A 14,155-nucleotide genomic window follows, 5' to 3' on the forward strand; every position below is an offset into this window, starting at 1 on the left:
ATCATACAAATTATCAAATTTTTATAAAACTTTAGTGAATAAAGTGTTACACTGGCACTGGAAGGAGCAGGGCAGTGGCCCATAATGATGTTTCAAGAAATAGATAAAATGAAAGTGTGCACTTGGTATGTGATAGTCCCCAACTGCTGGAGAAAAAGTAGTTCACTCAGTAATTTTTGTTAACAACTAACTCTACAGTGACTTGAGGAAAACAGAAGAAGCTGAGTATTTACCTTATCCTTTTCCTAAACACATTATAGATGAATGGAATGAACAGGTAAAGAATGAATTGGCATATGTACATATGAAAAAGTTCTCGACTATAATCTTTATCAATGTAGATTTAAATAAAAAAGTCCTCCTTGAGAAAAATCTGGTCATCTCCGTCAAAATTAAAATGAATCTGTTTTCTGATCAGCAATTTCACTCTAAGAATTTATAATATAGATATACTTGAACATGTACACAAAACATTTTTTTTAGAGCAGGTCATTGTAGTATTATTATATTATAATACTACAAATAAACATTTAGCAACAAAGCTAAATGTTTACTTGATAACCATTAGTGCTGCTTGGAGGAAGGTTAGTACCACCTTTTGGTGATTCTAGAATAATATTTTGTAGGGTAGTATTTTGGAGCATGTGACTCGTTTTGGAGCAGAAGCTATAATTAGAGGTTATGTAATGTAATTAAATGTTTGTCATTTCTGGACCAAACATTTAATAAGTGGTGAGACATCTTCCCGAACATTCTCAGGCACTGTGACCTGCAGTGTTTGGAACAGTGTTTGTTCTGTCAGCAGAGTTTCCTGAGTGACTGTAACATGCAGAAGCAAAAGTTGAACTTATTATTTTTTCAGCCCCTGAAATTTTGTGATTTTTACTACAGTTTATTTTAATCTGTCCTAATAACACAATGGCCAGCAACAGACTAAACAAATCCTACACACTCCTACCAAACTATATGATTCTATGTAGAGATTAAAAAGCAGTAAAGTGAGATTTCTAATGTGCTTCTATGGAAAGAAATCTCAAATTTTCCATTAATCTGATTATATCCCAGGCTATTGTTTTTTTTTTCTTCATGTATTTTATCACACTATATGCACTTTTTAATGAAATTAAAAATATATTTCTACTTCTTTATGCCTTTTCCCTCCTCTCCATCACCTTGTTATTACAGATTATAGTGTTTGCATTTATGGATTCAGCTTTACAAAATTTTATATAGTTAAGTTGTGGACTCTGGAGACAGGATATCTGGACTTGGATCTGTCTGGGTCTGTCACCTACAGACTGAACAGTTACTTATGTCTCAGATTCATTATGTATGAAACAGAGATAATAAACATTTTCACTTAGGGTTATTTTGATGATTTTATGAGGTGTTTCATGTAAAACTATCAGTACAATTCCTAGCACGTAGCATGAATTAAATAAATGTAACTTAATGCTATTACTATTAGATTGAAAGGTATTTTTTTTGACATCTAACCAAAAACTTGCTTTCCTACTGACTTTTGTGAAGTAAATTGATTCTTCACTGGAAGCTCTACAATATTTACAGTCAGCTTTATATCTGTTCTTCCTAAGGTTTCTGTCTTCTTAATCCTTCAAATAGGGGGATTAAATCTTTATAAGTTGTTTCATTACAGTTTTTTTTTTTTGCATTCATGGCTTTGTTGTCAGAATTTGTTTAAAAGTTGCATTCCTTGAATATTTTAATGTGTAGAATATTTGGTTTTATGTTTGAACTCTTGAGAAAACATTTTGATTGGTTATAAAATATTGGGGCTTTATTTTCTTTTGCTGTGTACTAGTATTGATTATTTAAGTGGAGAAGTCTGAAACAGGCTTCATCTTTTTCTTACTTTTAAGTGACTTGATAGTTTTGCCTGATTATGCAAAAGATTCTTTATCTCAAATTCCAGTCACTTTATTAAGGTATATCTCAATTTTAGTCTTGGAATATGATGCCCTCATTCTAACGATAGGTATACATCGAATCTGGAAAGTTTTCTTGAACTGCATGTTTATACTACATATTTTGTAATATAAATGTAGATAGATGGACCTCTTTATTATGTATATATAATATATATATATTTATTATATGTATATATATATATATATATATATTCATTATTATGGCTTTCTGTGGACATCAGTCATATGATGTTAGCCTCTTTTACCTTAATCTTTTAATATTTTAGAGACTAACAAAGGGATCACAAATCAAAAGCATTTCGTCTATTCAATGTATACATTTTTGTTTTGTTTATTTCTATTAAGAGAAAAAGTGGGATCTAGAAAGGAAAAAGGAGAATGGAGAAACAACATCAATGTAAATGACCAAGGAATAGTCATTTTTCCTTTCGTTAGTTATCTGTTTAGCTGGTGGTGAGGACTGAGGCCAGTGTGGACATTTTTTCCCTTTGAACTGCTTACCTGGCTGTTTCAAGTAGCTATTTCTATTGTTTATGGATTTCTTGAAAAGTTTTTGAAGATGTGAAGCATGGGTGATAGGATGTTTCCAAGCAGTGTCTGTAGACATTCTTCCATCATTCATTCCTCCAAAAGTTCCACTTGAAAAACACTTGCTAAATAGAAACTGGGTAAGTTAACTTTAATTCCTACATAAATAGCAATGCAGTAAACTGCTCTTTTCAAGAAAGAGCATTAGATAGGTTAAAGAAAGTCCATTTTAGGCTTGCAAATTGCATATATGTATGTGTGTGTATATATATACACACACACACATACACATACATACACACACATACATAATATGTATATATACCAATAATACATAAATATGTATATCTACACAGAGATTTTTAAGAAGTTCATTAGGCTATTAGAAATCAAATATGTCTATTTTTAGTTATCAGCTAGTTTGAACATGGTCACATGTGACCATGTGACACTCTGAATTCTTTTTTTGCATAGACAAGTCACAGATTCCCTGTTACAAGTCATCGATCAACTCTTGAACTGGATCTGAAAAGGCTAGAGCCTAAGGGAGCTCACCATTGCAAAGAGCAATACTTAAGCAGAAGTGGGTTAGAAGTGAAGATATTAAAGACACAGATGGATGCTTTATAAACATCAGTTTGACATAATTTTAGCACAAAAAAAATAAGCCTGTAATGTTTTTTGAGTTTAAAAGAAGAACGATGGGGTTCAGTACAAAATGAGAATACAGGACCTCTTATTTGAAAATTGTTGAAGATTTCAAGGCAGTGACAGAAGAGTATTAAACCAAGGGTGGAAACCTTCCAAGCGTGGAGCCATTGATGACCACACAGGTGCACACCCATGAAGCTAGCCTCGCCTGTCAAGCAAGAATGATGGTACCATTAAGCAAACAGAAAGTTCAGAATGACAACCTGGCTCTTTTTTTGGAGAAGATGCTAAACTTTGACTTTGAACCTGTGAATTTTAAGATGCCAGTGTCAAGCCAAGAGAAATGTAGGCTTAGGGCTTAAGAGAGTTTAGATTTGTGCCTTGAGTTATCTGCTCAAAAGTCTGTGCAATTGAATTCTTTTTAGTAATATGTATACATAATTATAGTGTATCTACATCATGAAATTTTTGTGAGAGTTAAATGATTTAATGTATGTGAAGTGCTTTGCAAAGGGTCTGGCTCCTGGCAAGTGCTCCCTGGGTTTTGGCAGTATGAGTGTGCTTGCTGCTGTGATGGGGATGGCTGCTGCTGTGGATTTAATGTATAAAATTCCGCTCCTGAATAGAAGAGCTTTAAGAAAAAAACTTAGCATAAAGATTGGAGTTTAAAGAAGACACTGTTAAGGAGATAGACAAATGAATGGTTTCAAAGTTTGAGGATAACCAGGGAAGAGTACTGTGTCATGGAAATCAAGGGATGAGAAAGCTGCAATTAAGTTGTTAGTGGACTTTTTTTCCTTGAATGGTTTTAATTCAGGATGGTTAGGACAAGGCTGATTATATGGAATTAAGGAGCAGGGGAAATGTGAAGGTAGACGGTATAGACTTTTCTATTAATAAGTTCAGAAATGAAGAAAAAGTGGTAGCCTGATGAAAGGGAAGATTAATTAAGGGAAACTGCCCCTCCCATAACTTTTAAGTCTGTCATTTAGAGGAGAGTGCTTTGTCCAAGGCTTGACCTGTGGTCATTACTCAATGTCTATTGCATGGACAGAGTTTTCTCATTTTATCCTCGTAATAGCACTGTGTTATTGGGATTGTTTTAGAGACCAGCACACTGAGACATACACCAAACCATGTTTCCAACTCTCCCGGAGAATTCCCATTGGTTGGGGAAGTGCAGTAGGAGGGATTTCCGGAGGAGGGATTTCCTGTTGGTGTGGTGGCCCGGTAGGGGACGAAATAAAAATTATAGCTAGTTCTTCCCAAGTAGCAGGCCGAGGCGGACAGCAGGGGTCTAATATCCAATTGAATGCAGATCTTAACATAATCTTTATCATCTCAATGGCTTGCTGGCATTACCTTTCAACCAAAGATGCCATGCTTCATTCCTACTTGGTTATGGCTCTTAGCAAGCTGGGATGATAGACATGTGTCACTGTATCTAGTTTGCTCTCTCTTTTTCTCTTTCTCTCTCTTTTTCCTGATGGTCCACAGATTGACAGAATTTAAACCCAAATCTATCTCCAAAGCTGATGTACTTTTACTACTCAGCAAAAGATAGTAGGATGGTAATAGTGACAGGAACAAATTGCTAAGAGGCAGGGGTAAGAGTGTCCTATTAAAATGGTACAGGAGATGAGATATAATCTGAGCAGTTAGGGGTGGAGAACAAGGACTCAGGATGAGAGATTGATGCTTCTTCCCATCCCTTGTTTAAAAAAAAAAAAAAAAAGGATGCTGAATGAAGACACTTTAGGGGCATTGAAGGACCAGACCGGGTAGAAATCTGCTCCTTGAGAGTACTAAGTGAGAAAAGTGAGAGGACAGATAATTTTGGTTAGAGAGGCTACACAGAGCTGGAAGTCTGACTTGAAGCTATTTCAACTCTCCCCTGGACCTGTGGTGGAGGCAATCTGATCTTAGAGATAGAGATGCCATGACACTGGTATGCACACAACATTATCTACTTGAAAGCTAAAATCTGAGAAGGATAACCTTGTAAGTTTTGAAAGAAGAACTATAAGGTGGGCATTGACATTATGGTAGCAGCTTGGAGAGCAGTGTTTCCGTGGGGGAAAAGTAGAGATGACCAGTGCAAGGCTTAGATATATGTCACAGACATCAAAAGAAGGGAGACATGACTGGTTGTCAACCAATGTGTTAGCTGTTTCTTCTCAATGAGGATAGCCCAGAAAAGAAGTGGCGCTATTAGGCCAGGCATAAATGATGTCAGATCACCTGGAGCAAATCCAGATTACAGAGGCTGGAAGATGTTATGATTGAGATCCATGGGCTGTTAAGGGAGACACATTTGTGCCCGACACTAGCTATGTGACTTGAGTGCCTGTTCCCAAAGCTTTAAAGTTTGAGGAGCCTATTACATGAGGCACTTGAAGAGAATAAATGGAAATAAAGTGTGTAAAGCTCTTAGAGTGGAGTAAATGCTCAGTTAGTGTTTTCTATGGTGAGATAGCAGCAGTGCATTTTACTGGGTAAGTGCATAAGCTTTGGGATCAAACATTCTTGGTTTGCTTTAGTTTTTTGCAATTTGCAGTCTGTGTGACTAAACCTCTAGCCCTCAGTTGCTGTCTCATAGTAGGAATAATCACGCAATTTTGTATAGGGTGAAAGATTGGAGTCAAGTTTCAATCTTCTGGATATAGACCAAATTTTCCCAGCACCATTTATTGGCAAGACCATCCTTTCTCCAAAATATGTTTAGTAATGATATCATATGAATTTCGTGAGATTACTATGAAAAGAAAGCACAAACCATGTCACTGACTAAGCACTTGATTGATGTTACAGTGCCAGCTCTTAATGCAAAAAATAATGAATAATATAAAGGGCAGAATTAAAGATACTAATTTGTATTTGGATGACTTAACTTACTTTTTATTAATATTTAACTGTTTTTAACGGAGATAAGTACTGAGATCTCATTTTTAACAAAATTCTTAAACACCTTTTGATTTCAGTTCATTGGAAATCCTGGAATTCAGAAATGTGGCTTAAAAGTAATTTCTTCTTTAGTACATTTACCTGATGCATTGGGGATATTATCCTTGGAAGGTGCTATTGATTCAGTACTCCACACGCTGCAGATGTATCCAGATGACCAAGGTCGGTACATTTGAACACAGGATTTTGAATTGATTTTTATAGGCCATTAGCTCTTGGTTGGATATCTGTAGTTTTTTCTTCAGTTTTGAGTTTTAAAACAACTAATTTTGTTGTGTTTTTCTCTTATTCTAGAAATTCAGTGTCTGGGTTTAAGTCTTATAGGATGCTTGATTACAAAGAAGAATTTAAGTGTAGGAACTGGGCATCTGCTGGCAAAAATTCTGGTTTCCAGTTTACAACGATTTAAAGATGTTGCTGAAGTACAGATTAAAGTATGTGCATTATCTGGAAGGAAATTTGGGAACTTGTGAAGATTTTACTTTCAGGGCATTTTATGCAATTCCCACTTGCATTAATGGGGTATTCTAGTTAATTAAAAACCATTTATCATTTTGTAGTATTTTAATTATGGAAGGCGAAGAGAATTGGATTGACTCTCTAAAGATCTAGTGTTTCATTATTAAATCTCTGAAATTACTGTTTGTGTGCCATTTGTCTTTCCCATGAAAATGTGCTAAAGAAATTACAGTTAGCTGATTTCTTTTTCTGTTTAGATTTTAGATAAGCACAAGTTATCATTGTTTGTCACTCTCTGTGTTGTGTGGTGGACTACTCATTTCTAGTAATTTTACTTCTTGATTTTTTTCCCTGAAGCAAAATAATATTTTAAAATATTTCTAATTAAGCACAATTTAAAGCATGATATATAATAACTGTCTTTGTAAAGAGTTCAAGATGCTCTATGATTAGTTCAGGAGAGATTAAGAAATAAATCACTAGCTGGATACGATGGTGTGTATCTGTAGTCCCGTTTACTCAAGAGACTAAGACAGGAGGATCTAGGAGTTCAGAGCCAGCCTGGACAGCATAGCAAGACCCCTCCTATGTGGGGAGTTTTAAAAAGTAAAGAAAGAAATTGCTATTTTGTAATCTTAGTGAAACAAATGGTTTCTTTAAGAGTTTTTGCCTTGGTTGTAGTATTGTAATAAGTTTGTGTGTGTGTGTGTGTGTATTATTTGGGGGCGGGGGAGTTGGGAGTGTAGTTCCATGGTAGAATGCTTGCCTAGCATGTGCAAGACCTGAATTTAAGCTCTAGCACCAATAAATAGATAGATAGATAGATAGATAGATAAGCAAGCAAGCAAAGGGAAGGCCAATGGTATAGGTCAGTGGTAGAGCACTTGCCTAGCATGTCCAAAGTCCTGGGTTCACTCCTGTTAACAAAATAAAACAGTAAAATAAAATACACACTTCAGAATGCCTTCTCAAATACACTCAACATTAATGTAATCTAGCAGTGAACATTTATTTCTAAGATAAAAAACAATTAAGGAACAGCACAAATTGGGAAAATTCTTGGCTCCTTAGAGAAACTAATCTCCAATCCGCTAGTAAAAACAAAAATTACTGTAAATTCCTATTTGGAGCTATAATCCTGCTGAATCATCTGTTCGGATCTTGGTTCATGTCTGGATTTTGATCTGGAAGGTATCATTTCAGACAGGGATCTTTAACAGCCAAATTGTATGGAGAATGAGCCTTTTTTCCTGCTTTGTTTGAGGATGGTTGGTTGGCTACCATTTATTCTCTGTGTTCCTGCTGTATTTCTCAGCAACAAGAGAGCAAGGAGTACAGGATTGTTTTTTTTAACATGGAATAGGACCCAGCAAATGTATCCACTCAGTTAAGCAAACGTATTAGATATTAAGTATCATATACAAGCTCTCTGTTTTATTTATTCATTTTTGCCCATAATTGCTTATGTTATTATTTTTGGTCATACCTTCAGGGATTTCAGACGATCTTGGCGATATTTGAATTGTCAGTATCCTTTCCCAAGCTGCTGGTGCATCATTCATTTGATTCAGTAATATTCCATCAGATGTCTTCCAATATCATGGAACAAAAGGATCCACAGGTACCACGTTTTTCACCTGTAACCTAGTGTTACATACGGAGCTGGCTCTAATCCTCATTTTCATTCTTTTTAGTTTCTAAACCTCTGTTGTAAATGCTTTGCAAAATTAGCTATGGATGATGAGTTAAAAAGTGTGATGCTGGAGAGAGCATGTGATCAGAATAATAGCATCATGGTTGAATGCCTGCTGCTGCTGGGAGCTGACACTAATCAAGCAAACGAAGCAACTTCCTTAATTTGTCAGGTAAATATTCAATGCCTCACTTTTGTCTTTTCTGTATTATTTGGCCCTGTCACTGGATAGATCTCTCTCTCTGTCTCTTTTTTAACCTCCTGTTCTTTTTTCCTTTGTCTTACAATAAACTGATTTATTGAGATATAGTTCACGTGTCATACAGTTCTATTTAAAGTATACAGTCTGAGTTGGAGAGGTGGAACATATCTGTAGTTCCAGCTACATGGGAGACCAAGGCAGAAGGATATCTGACCCAGTAGTTTGAGGCTATGCTGGGCAACATAGCAAGACTCCCTCTCTCTCTCTTTTTCTCTGTCTCTGTCTCTCTGTCTCTCTCTCTGTCTCTCTCTCTCTCTCTCTCTCTCACACACACACACACACACACACAAAGTGCACAATCCAATGGTTTTTAATCTGATCACAGAGTTGTGTAACCATTACAACAATCAATTTTAGAGCAGTTTTATTACCCCAAAATGAACTTCACAACCATTAGTAGTAATTTCTCATTTCTCTGCCTCTACACCTACCCGCTACTTCCTATCCCTAGTCCAAGGCAATTGCTTAACTAACTTCTGTATATATTTGCCTATTATGGACTTTTAAGATAATATTTGTTCTACATAATTGTAATTATATATACTTGACCAACAACTCCTCCATCTCTATTAACCACCCAGAGCTCTGGTAACTACCATTGTGCACGCAACTACTAAGAGATCAACCTTTTAAGGTTCTGCATATGAGTGAGAACATGTTTTGTCTTTCTGTGCCTGGCTTATTTCACTTAACTTTCTTTTAAAATTTTATTTAACTTAACATAATATTCTTCAGGCTCATTCATGTTGTCTCAAATGACAGGGTTTCAGTGTTTTTTTATGGCTGAATACTATTCTATTGTATACATATTATATACATATGCTACATTTTTTTTTTATCCTTTCATAAGTACCTAGACTCATTCACATCTTGGCTGTGCTGAATAGTGATACAATAAATGTGGTAATGCAAATGTCTTTTCCATTGTGCCCATATACTGTATTTTCTTCATCCATTCATCTGTTGATAGGCACCCAGATTGTTTCCACATCTGTAAATAGTGGTGCAATAAACAGAAATGCAAATGTCTTTTCAACATACTGATTTCAACTTACTGATTTGATGTATATCCAATACTGGGATTACTGGATCATATAGGAGTTCCATTTTCAGTTTTCTGAGGAGCCTATACACCGTTTTCTATAATGGCTGTCCTAATTTGCATTTGTACCACCAGTGTTCATGGGTTACTTTTCTTCACATCTTTAACAAGCCAGTGCTTGTTATCTTGTCTTTTTTGGTAGTAGGCATTTTTACTGGAGTAAAATGATATCTCACTGTGGTTTGATTTGCATTTCCCTGATTCTTAGTAATGCTGAGCACTTTTTCATGCATTCATTGGCCACTTGTTTATCTTCGATAGTGTTCAGTATATTCTATTATTGTTCACTATAGAATTTACTAGTGTATTGTACAGCTGCTTGTGATTTGTTGTAGAGGTTTAGAGTCCCAGAACTTCAGAGGTAACAATGTCCTATTAGTGTTGTCCAGTCAGTTCTTCATTTTACTTGTCTATCTATCTTAGCCTATGGATGAATAACTTCAAACGTGTCCCTTACTATGCATCTCCATACAACTTATTCTCTAGACATTTTTCACACAACATACAATTCTGTTGTTACAATCAATTTCCAACCATTACCTCTTTGTTTTCCTTTTCTCTGCCTACAGTGTTTTCCTCTGAGAGCTTCATCATGTGTCCATGTAGCCTGTGCACTGTATACCCCTGGAAGTGTCATTCACATACATCCCTTGCTGTCGGCCACCCTTGAAGTGTGTGATGCTGTGTTTTTTCATTCCTTCTCCCTGTCTCTTACTAAACCATGCAAACACATATCTGATTGTTCTCTTCCTTCAAGTTCTAATCCAAATTTTCTTTATTAAATAAAGCCTTCCCCTCATCACCAGATCCTCAAGCACAATTAATGTTTACTTCTTTTGTAAGTCTGTCATAACCTATGTACACCTCCTGTATGTTTTGTGGGTTATATGGAAAGAGAAGCATATTGTTCATCTTTGTATCATTCTTTACGTATATATGTACTCAACAAAGGTTTATAAACATGCATTACTAGTATTTCAGATTTTTCTTAGCTGTATAAATTTTAGAGTTCATAATAACATTCCAAAAAAATAGCATTTAGATAGCACTAGGTCTGTTTCTAGAAACTTAATAATATTTCTAACAAAGCAATTATGTTGTGATTTAATACACATTATTAAATAATCAGCAGGATACTATGTTTTCTGGTAACTTATTTTATAAGGCTTACTTTATTTAATTTTATACTTGCCTATGGATTCAAATCAATTTGTCAACTGTAAGATTAAGTTCGTGCTAATTAGTAATCATCACAAAAAGAAACAGAACTTGTAACTCATTTTCATGCGCCATTATGTTTATGCATTAAAACTAAATAAATAATCAGATTATTTATACAGTCCAATTTCTTTTAAGCAAGCAACATTGAAAATAGTTGTTTCTCAGTTATTAAATTAATTAAATTATTCCCTTCAATAATTCAATATGCTTTTATTGAGCATCTTTTGTACACAGATCATTGCACTGATGTTACTTAGAGATACCAAAGAACTGAAAAAAACCTAGGAGTTGCCGTTCTAATTTCTCATTAGGGAAACAACATAATGAAAAATTACCCAAGTGAGATTTTACTACATTCCCTACAAGAAATTCTCTCTACTCTTCTCTCAATTTATCCAAAATTTTCTATACAAAAATAACCCTTCATTTTATTCCTCTTCTCATATTCTTTCAGACTTTGTGCACTTGTTTATATTTTCCCCTTTAAAAGCAAAATCAGGTCTGTAAGACTGGGTTATAGCTCAGCAGTAGAGTGCTTGCCTGGCGTTTGTGAGGCCCTGAGTATGATGATTCTCAGAACTAGTGGGGAGATCTTTACATCCATGGATTACAAGGTGTTACATTTAAAATGTATTACAGAATTTATCTTAGTTGTCAATTTACTTGTATCTAGCAAACATCAATTATTGATTATGTATAATAGACAGATTTATTGAGTCTACCTTATTTTGTGCTGGTGCAGAATAAGGAACCAAGAGTAGTTTTCATTTACCAAGAGTTTGCATGATTAAGGACTATTCAGAGCAAAGATGGGATTAATCATATTAGGCTTTCTGAGGATTTGGTAATTTCATGTACTGGTAGAGAAGAACATGGGGGATTAATAATGGGCATGAAAATACATGAATGGAGACCTGGAACCGTACTAACCAAGTCGTGGTGGGGAGAGCAAGTAGAATGATGTCTCCTTCACTGTCCCTAACCCCAATGTGGCATTTTATTTGACTGATGTTACTCTGATACTTGGGGCATTAATCTCATTTCCCCATCTATTTCAGGAATAAGTTTTTCCTATTTTATTTTGTTTTGATTTAAGACTAATCTCCCCAAATGGAAGAAGTACAGGTTTTTCCTACCTTACTATTTTTTTTTTCCTTTAATAGGTATGTGAGAAAGAGAGCAGTCCCAAATTGGTGGAACTGTTACTGAACAGTGGAGCCCGAGAACAAGATGTGCGGAAAGCACTGACAATAAGTATTGGGAAAGGTGACAGCCAGATCATCAGCTTGCTCCTCAGGAGGCTCGCTCTGGATCTGGCCAACAACAGCATTTGCCTTGGAGGTTTCTGCATAGGGAAAATTGAGCCTTCTTGGCTTGGTCCTTTATTTCCAGATAAGACATCTAATTTAAGGAAACAAACAAGTAAGTATTCAGATTATTTTTGCATAATTCTTATTTTTAGTAGTTTTTTTTTTTTTTCCCCACTCAGTACTGAGGATTCAACTTTGGGCCTCACACATGCTAGGTAAAGTGCTCTACCACTGAACTATATGTCCCTTGCCCCTATATTTAAGTTATTAATGAGACACTAAAATTTGTATTTTATTTTATTTTTTGTTGGTTCTTTTTAGTTATACATGACAGTGAAATCCATTTTGATATAATTATACAATAGTATTATACAAAGTTCTAATCCAAATCCTTTCCTAAATAGATTTGATGCACTTCTACAATAGGATTATAATATATCCTATTCTAATTTGGACCCCATTCTTGCAGATATACATAATGGTGAGATCACTGTGGTGTATTCATATATGAATATAGGAAAATTATGTCAGATTCATTCCACTGTCTTTCCTCTTTTTATCACCCTCCTTTCCCTTCATTCCCCTACATCTAATTTAGTGAATTGTATTAAAATAAGGAAAAACAGTGAGAGTTTCTAAGGGGTTACTTTTTTTAAAAAAATATTTTGTCTTTTTTTTTTGAATAAAAGTAATATATGCACAGTTAAAAATACGAAAATACAGAAAAATTGTAAGGAAGAAAATAAAATGGGAACATTTCCCTGTACTTTTTATATACTTATGTATACATATGCATTTAATGTATATGCAGAAAACATGCATGTATACTTTGTATTTTTCAAGTTAATATATGCTTTATATTTCAGGTAAATTTATTTTTTATTTACCTTTTCAAGTTGATATTTATTATATATATATTATGTGTATTTTTGACCACTTTTCTTCCACTGATCATACTTCCACCTGTTCAGCTCTCTCATTTATTCACACTAAGCATATTTTTTACTGCTTTTGCTCCTAGCGTCCCCTCTGTTAACTTCCTCCCATGCCCACCTCCTCCCTATGGCTGTCATACTCCATGTCTCCACCTTAGGGACTAACTTGCTAATAACACACATGTACGTATGTTTTTATTTGCATATTCAATGCAAAAGCACTTATTTGACTGCCAATACCATAGTCCTGCCTAGTCTGATTCTTGACTTTTCCCCTCACTTTCATGGCATGGCTAAGGGCTGAGAGGAAAGTGGCCATCCATGCATACTAGTATCTGTACATACCAAGGTCTCTAATCCTTCCAGTGAGCCCGGAAGTTCCAGTTGGGCTGTATTCATGTATGTATATAGGAAAATTATTGTTTTCTTACATGTTTCATATACTCCATCCAGGTTTTTTCCAATGTTATTCTTTCTACTTCCCTCCCTTAACCACTTTCTTCATTTTTCCTGCCTCAATAACTTTGTCACTTTTTACCAAGATATTTCAACCCTGTGAAGTCTTGGGGAAGCTCTTCCTGCATATTCCCATGGCACCCTAATTCTCACCTATACTAGTACTTATCACATTGTATAATCATAGTTTTTCTTTTTATAATCTATATTATAAACATCACAAAATGAATGTCAAATTTGTCTGCTATTGTAACCTTAGCATGTACTTTGCACATAATAAATATTCATTTAATATTTATAATATTGGTAAAAGTAAAGAGTTGTTAATACATAGTGTTGTAAACCATCAGTGGAAACAAGCATTTACACACTCTTGGCCAAGAATTTTAATTGTCCTCTTTTGAGGATATTTGGCAATATATATTTCTATTTTTAGTGTACATACACATTATAATTTTTTTAAATGATACATAAAATTACACATATATGTGGTGACGCATGTTTTCTTGACCCAGGAATATACCATTAGGAATCCATAACACAGAGATTCTCAGTGTGCACAAGTGAGCCCGTAAAAGGATGCACATTAAAACATTGTTTATAATAGCAGACCAAAATCTATTAG

General features: G+C 34.9%; 1 protein-coding gene across 2 annotated transcripts in view; it reads left to right on the plus strand.

Annotated features, from left to right (window-relative positions):
- The window catches only part of Lrrk2 (leucine rich repeat kinase 2), a 127,686-nt gene that overhangs the window by 38,028 nt on the left and 75,503 nt on the right, over nucleotides 1-14,155 (plus strand). For both annotated transcript variants that reach the window (XM_048802542.1, XM_015493229.2), the window contains exons 15-19: nucleotides 6,110-6,254; nucleotides 6,387-6,526; nucleotides 8,044-8,172; nucleotides 8,246-8,416; nucleotides 11,993-12,251. In XM_048802542.1, coding sequence (XP_048658499.1) covers nucleotides 6,110-6,254; nucleotides 6,387-6,526; nucleotides 8,044-8,172; nucleotides 8,246-8,416; nucleotides 11,993-12,251 — 844 coding nt within the window. The remainder of the gene's footprint in view (nucleotides 1-6,109; nucleotides 6,255-6,386; nucleotides 6,527-8,043; nucleotides 8,173-8,245; nucleotides 8,417-11,992; nucleotides 12,252-14,155) is intronic.

This window comes from Marmota marmota, unplaced genomic scaffold (genome assembly GCF_001458135.2).
Source record: "Marmota marmota marmota unplaced genomic scaffold, marMar, whole genome shotgun sequence".
Lineage (NCBI taxonomy): Eukaryota > Metazoa > Chordata > Mammalia > Rodentia > Sciuridae > Marmota > Marmota marmota.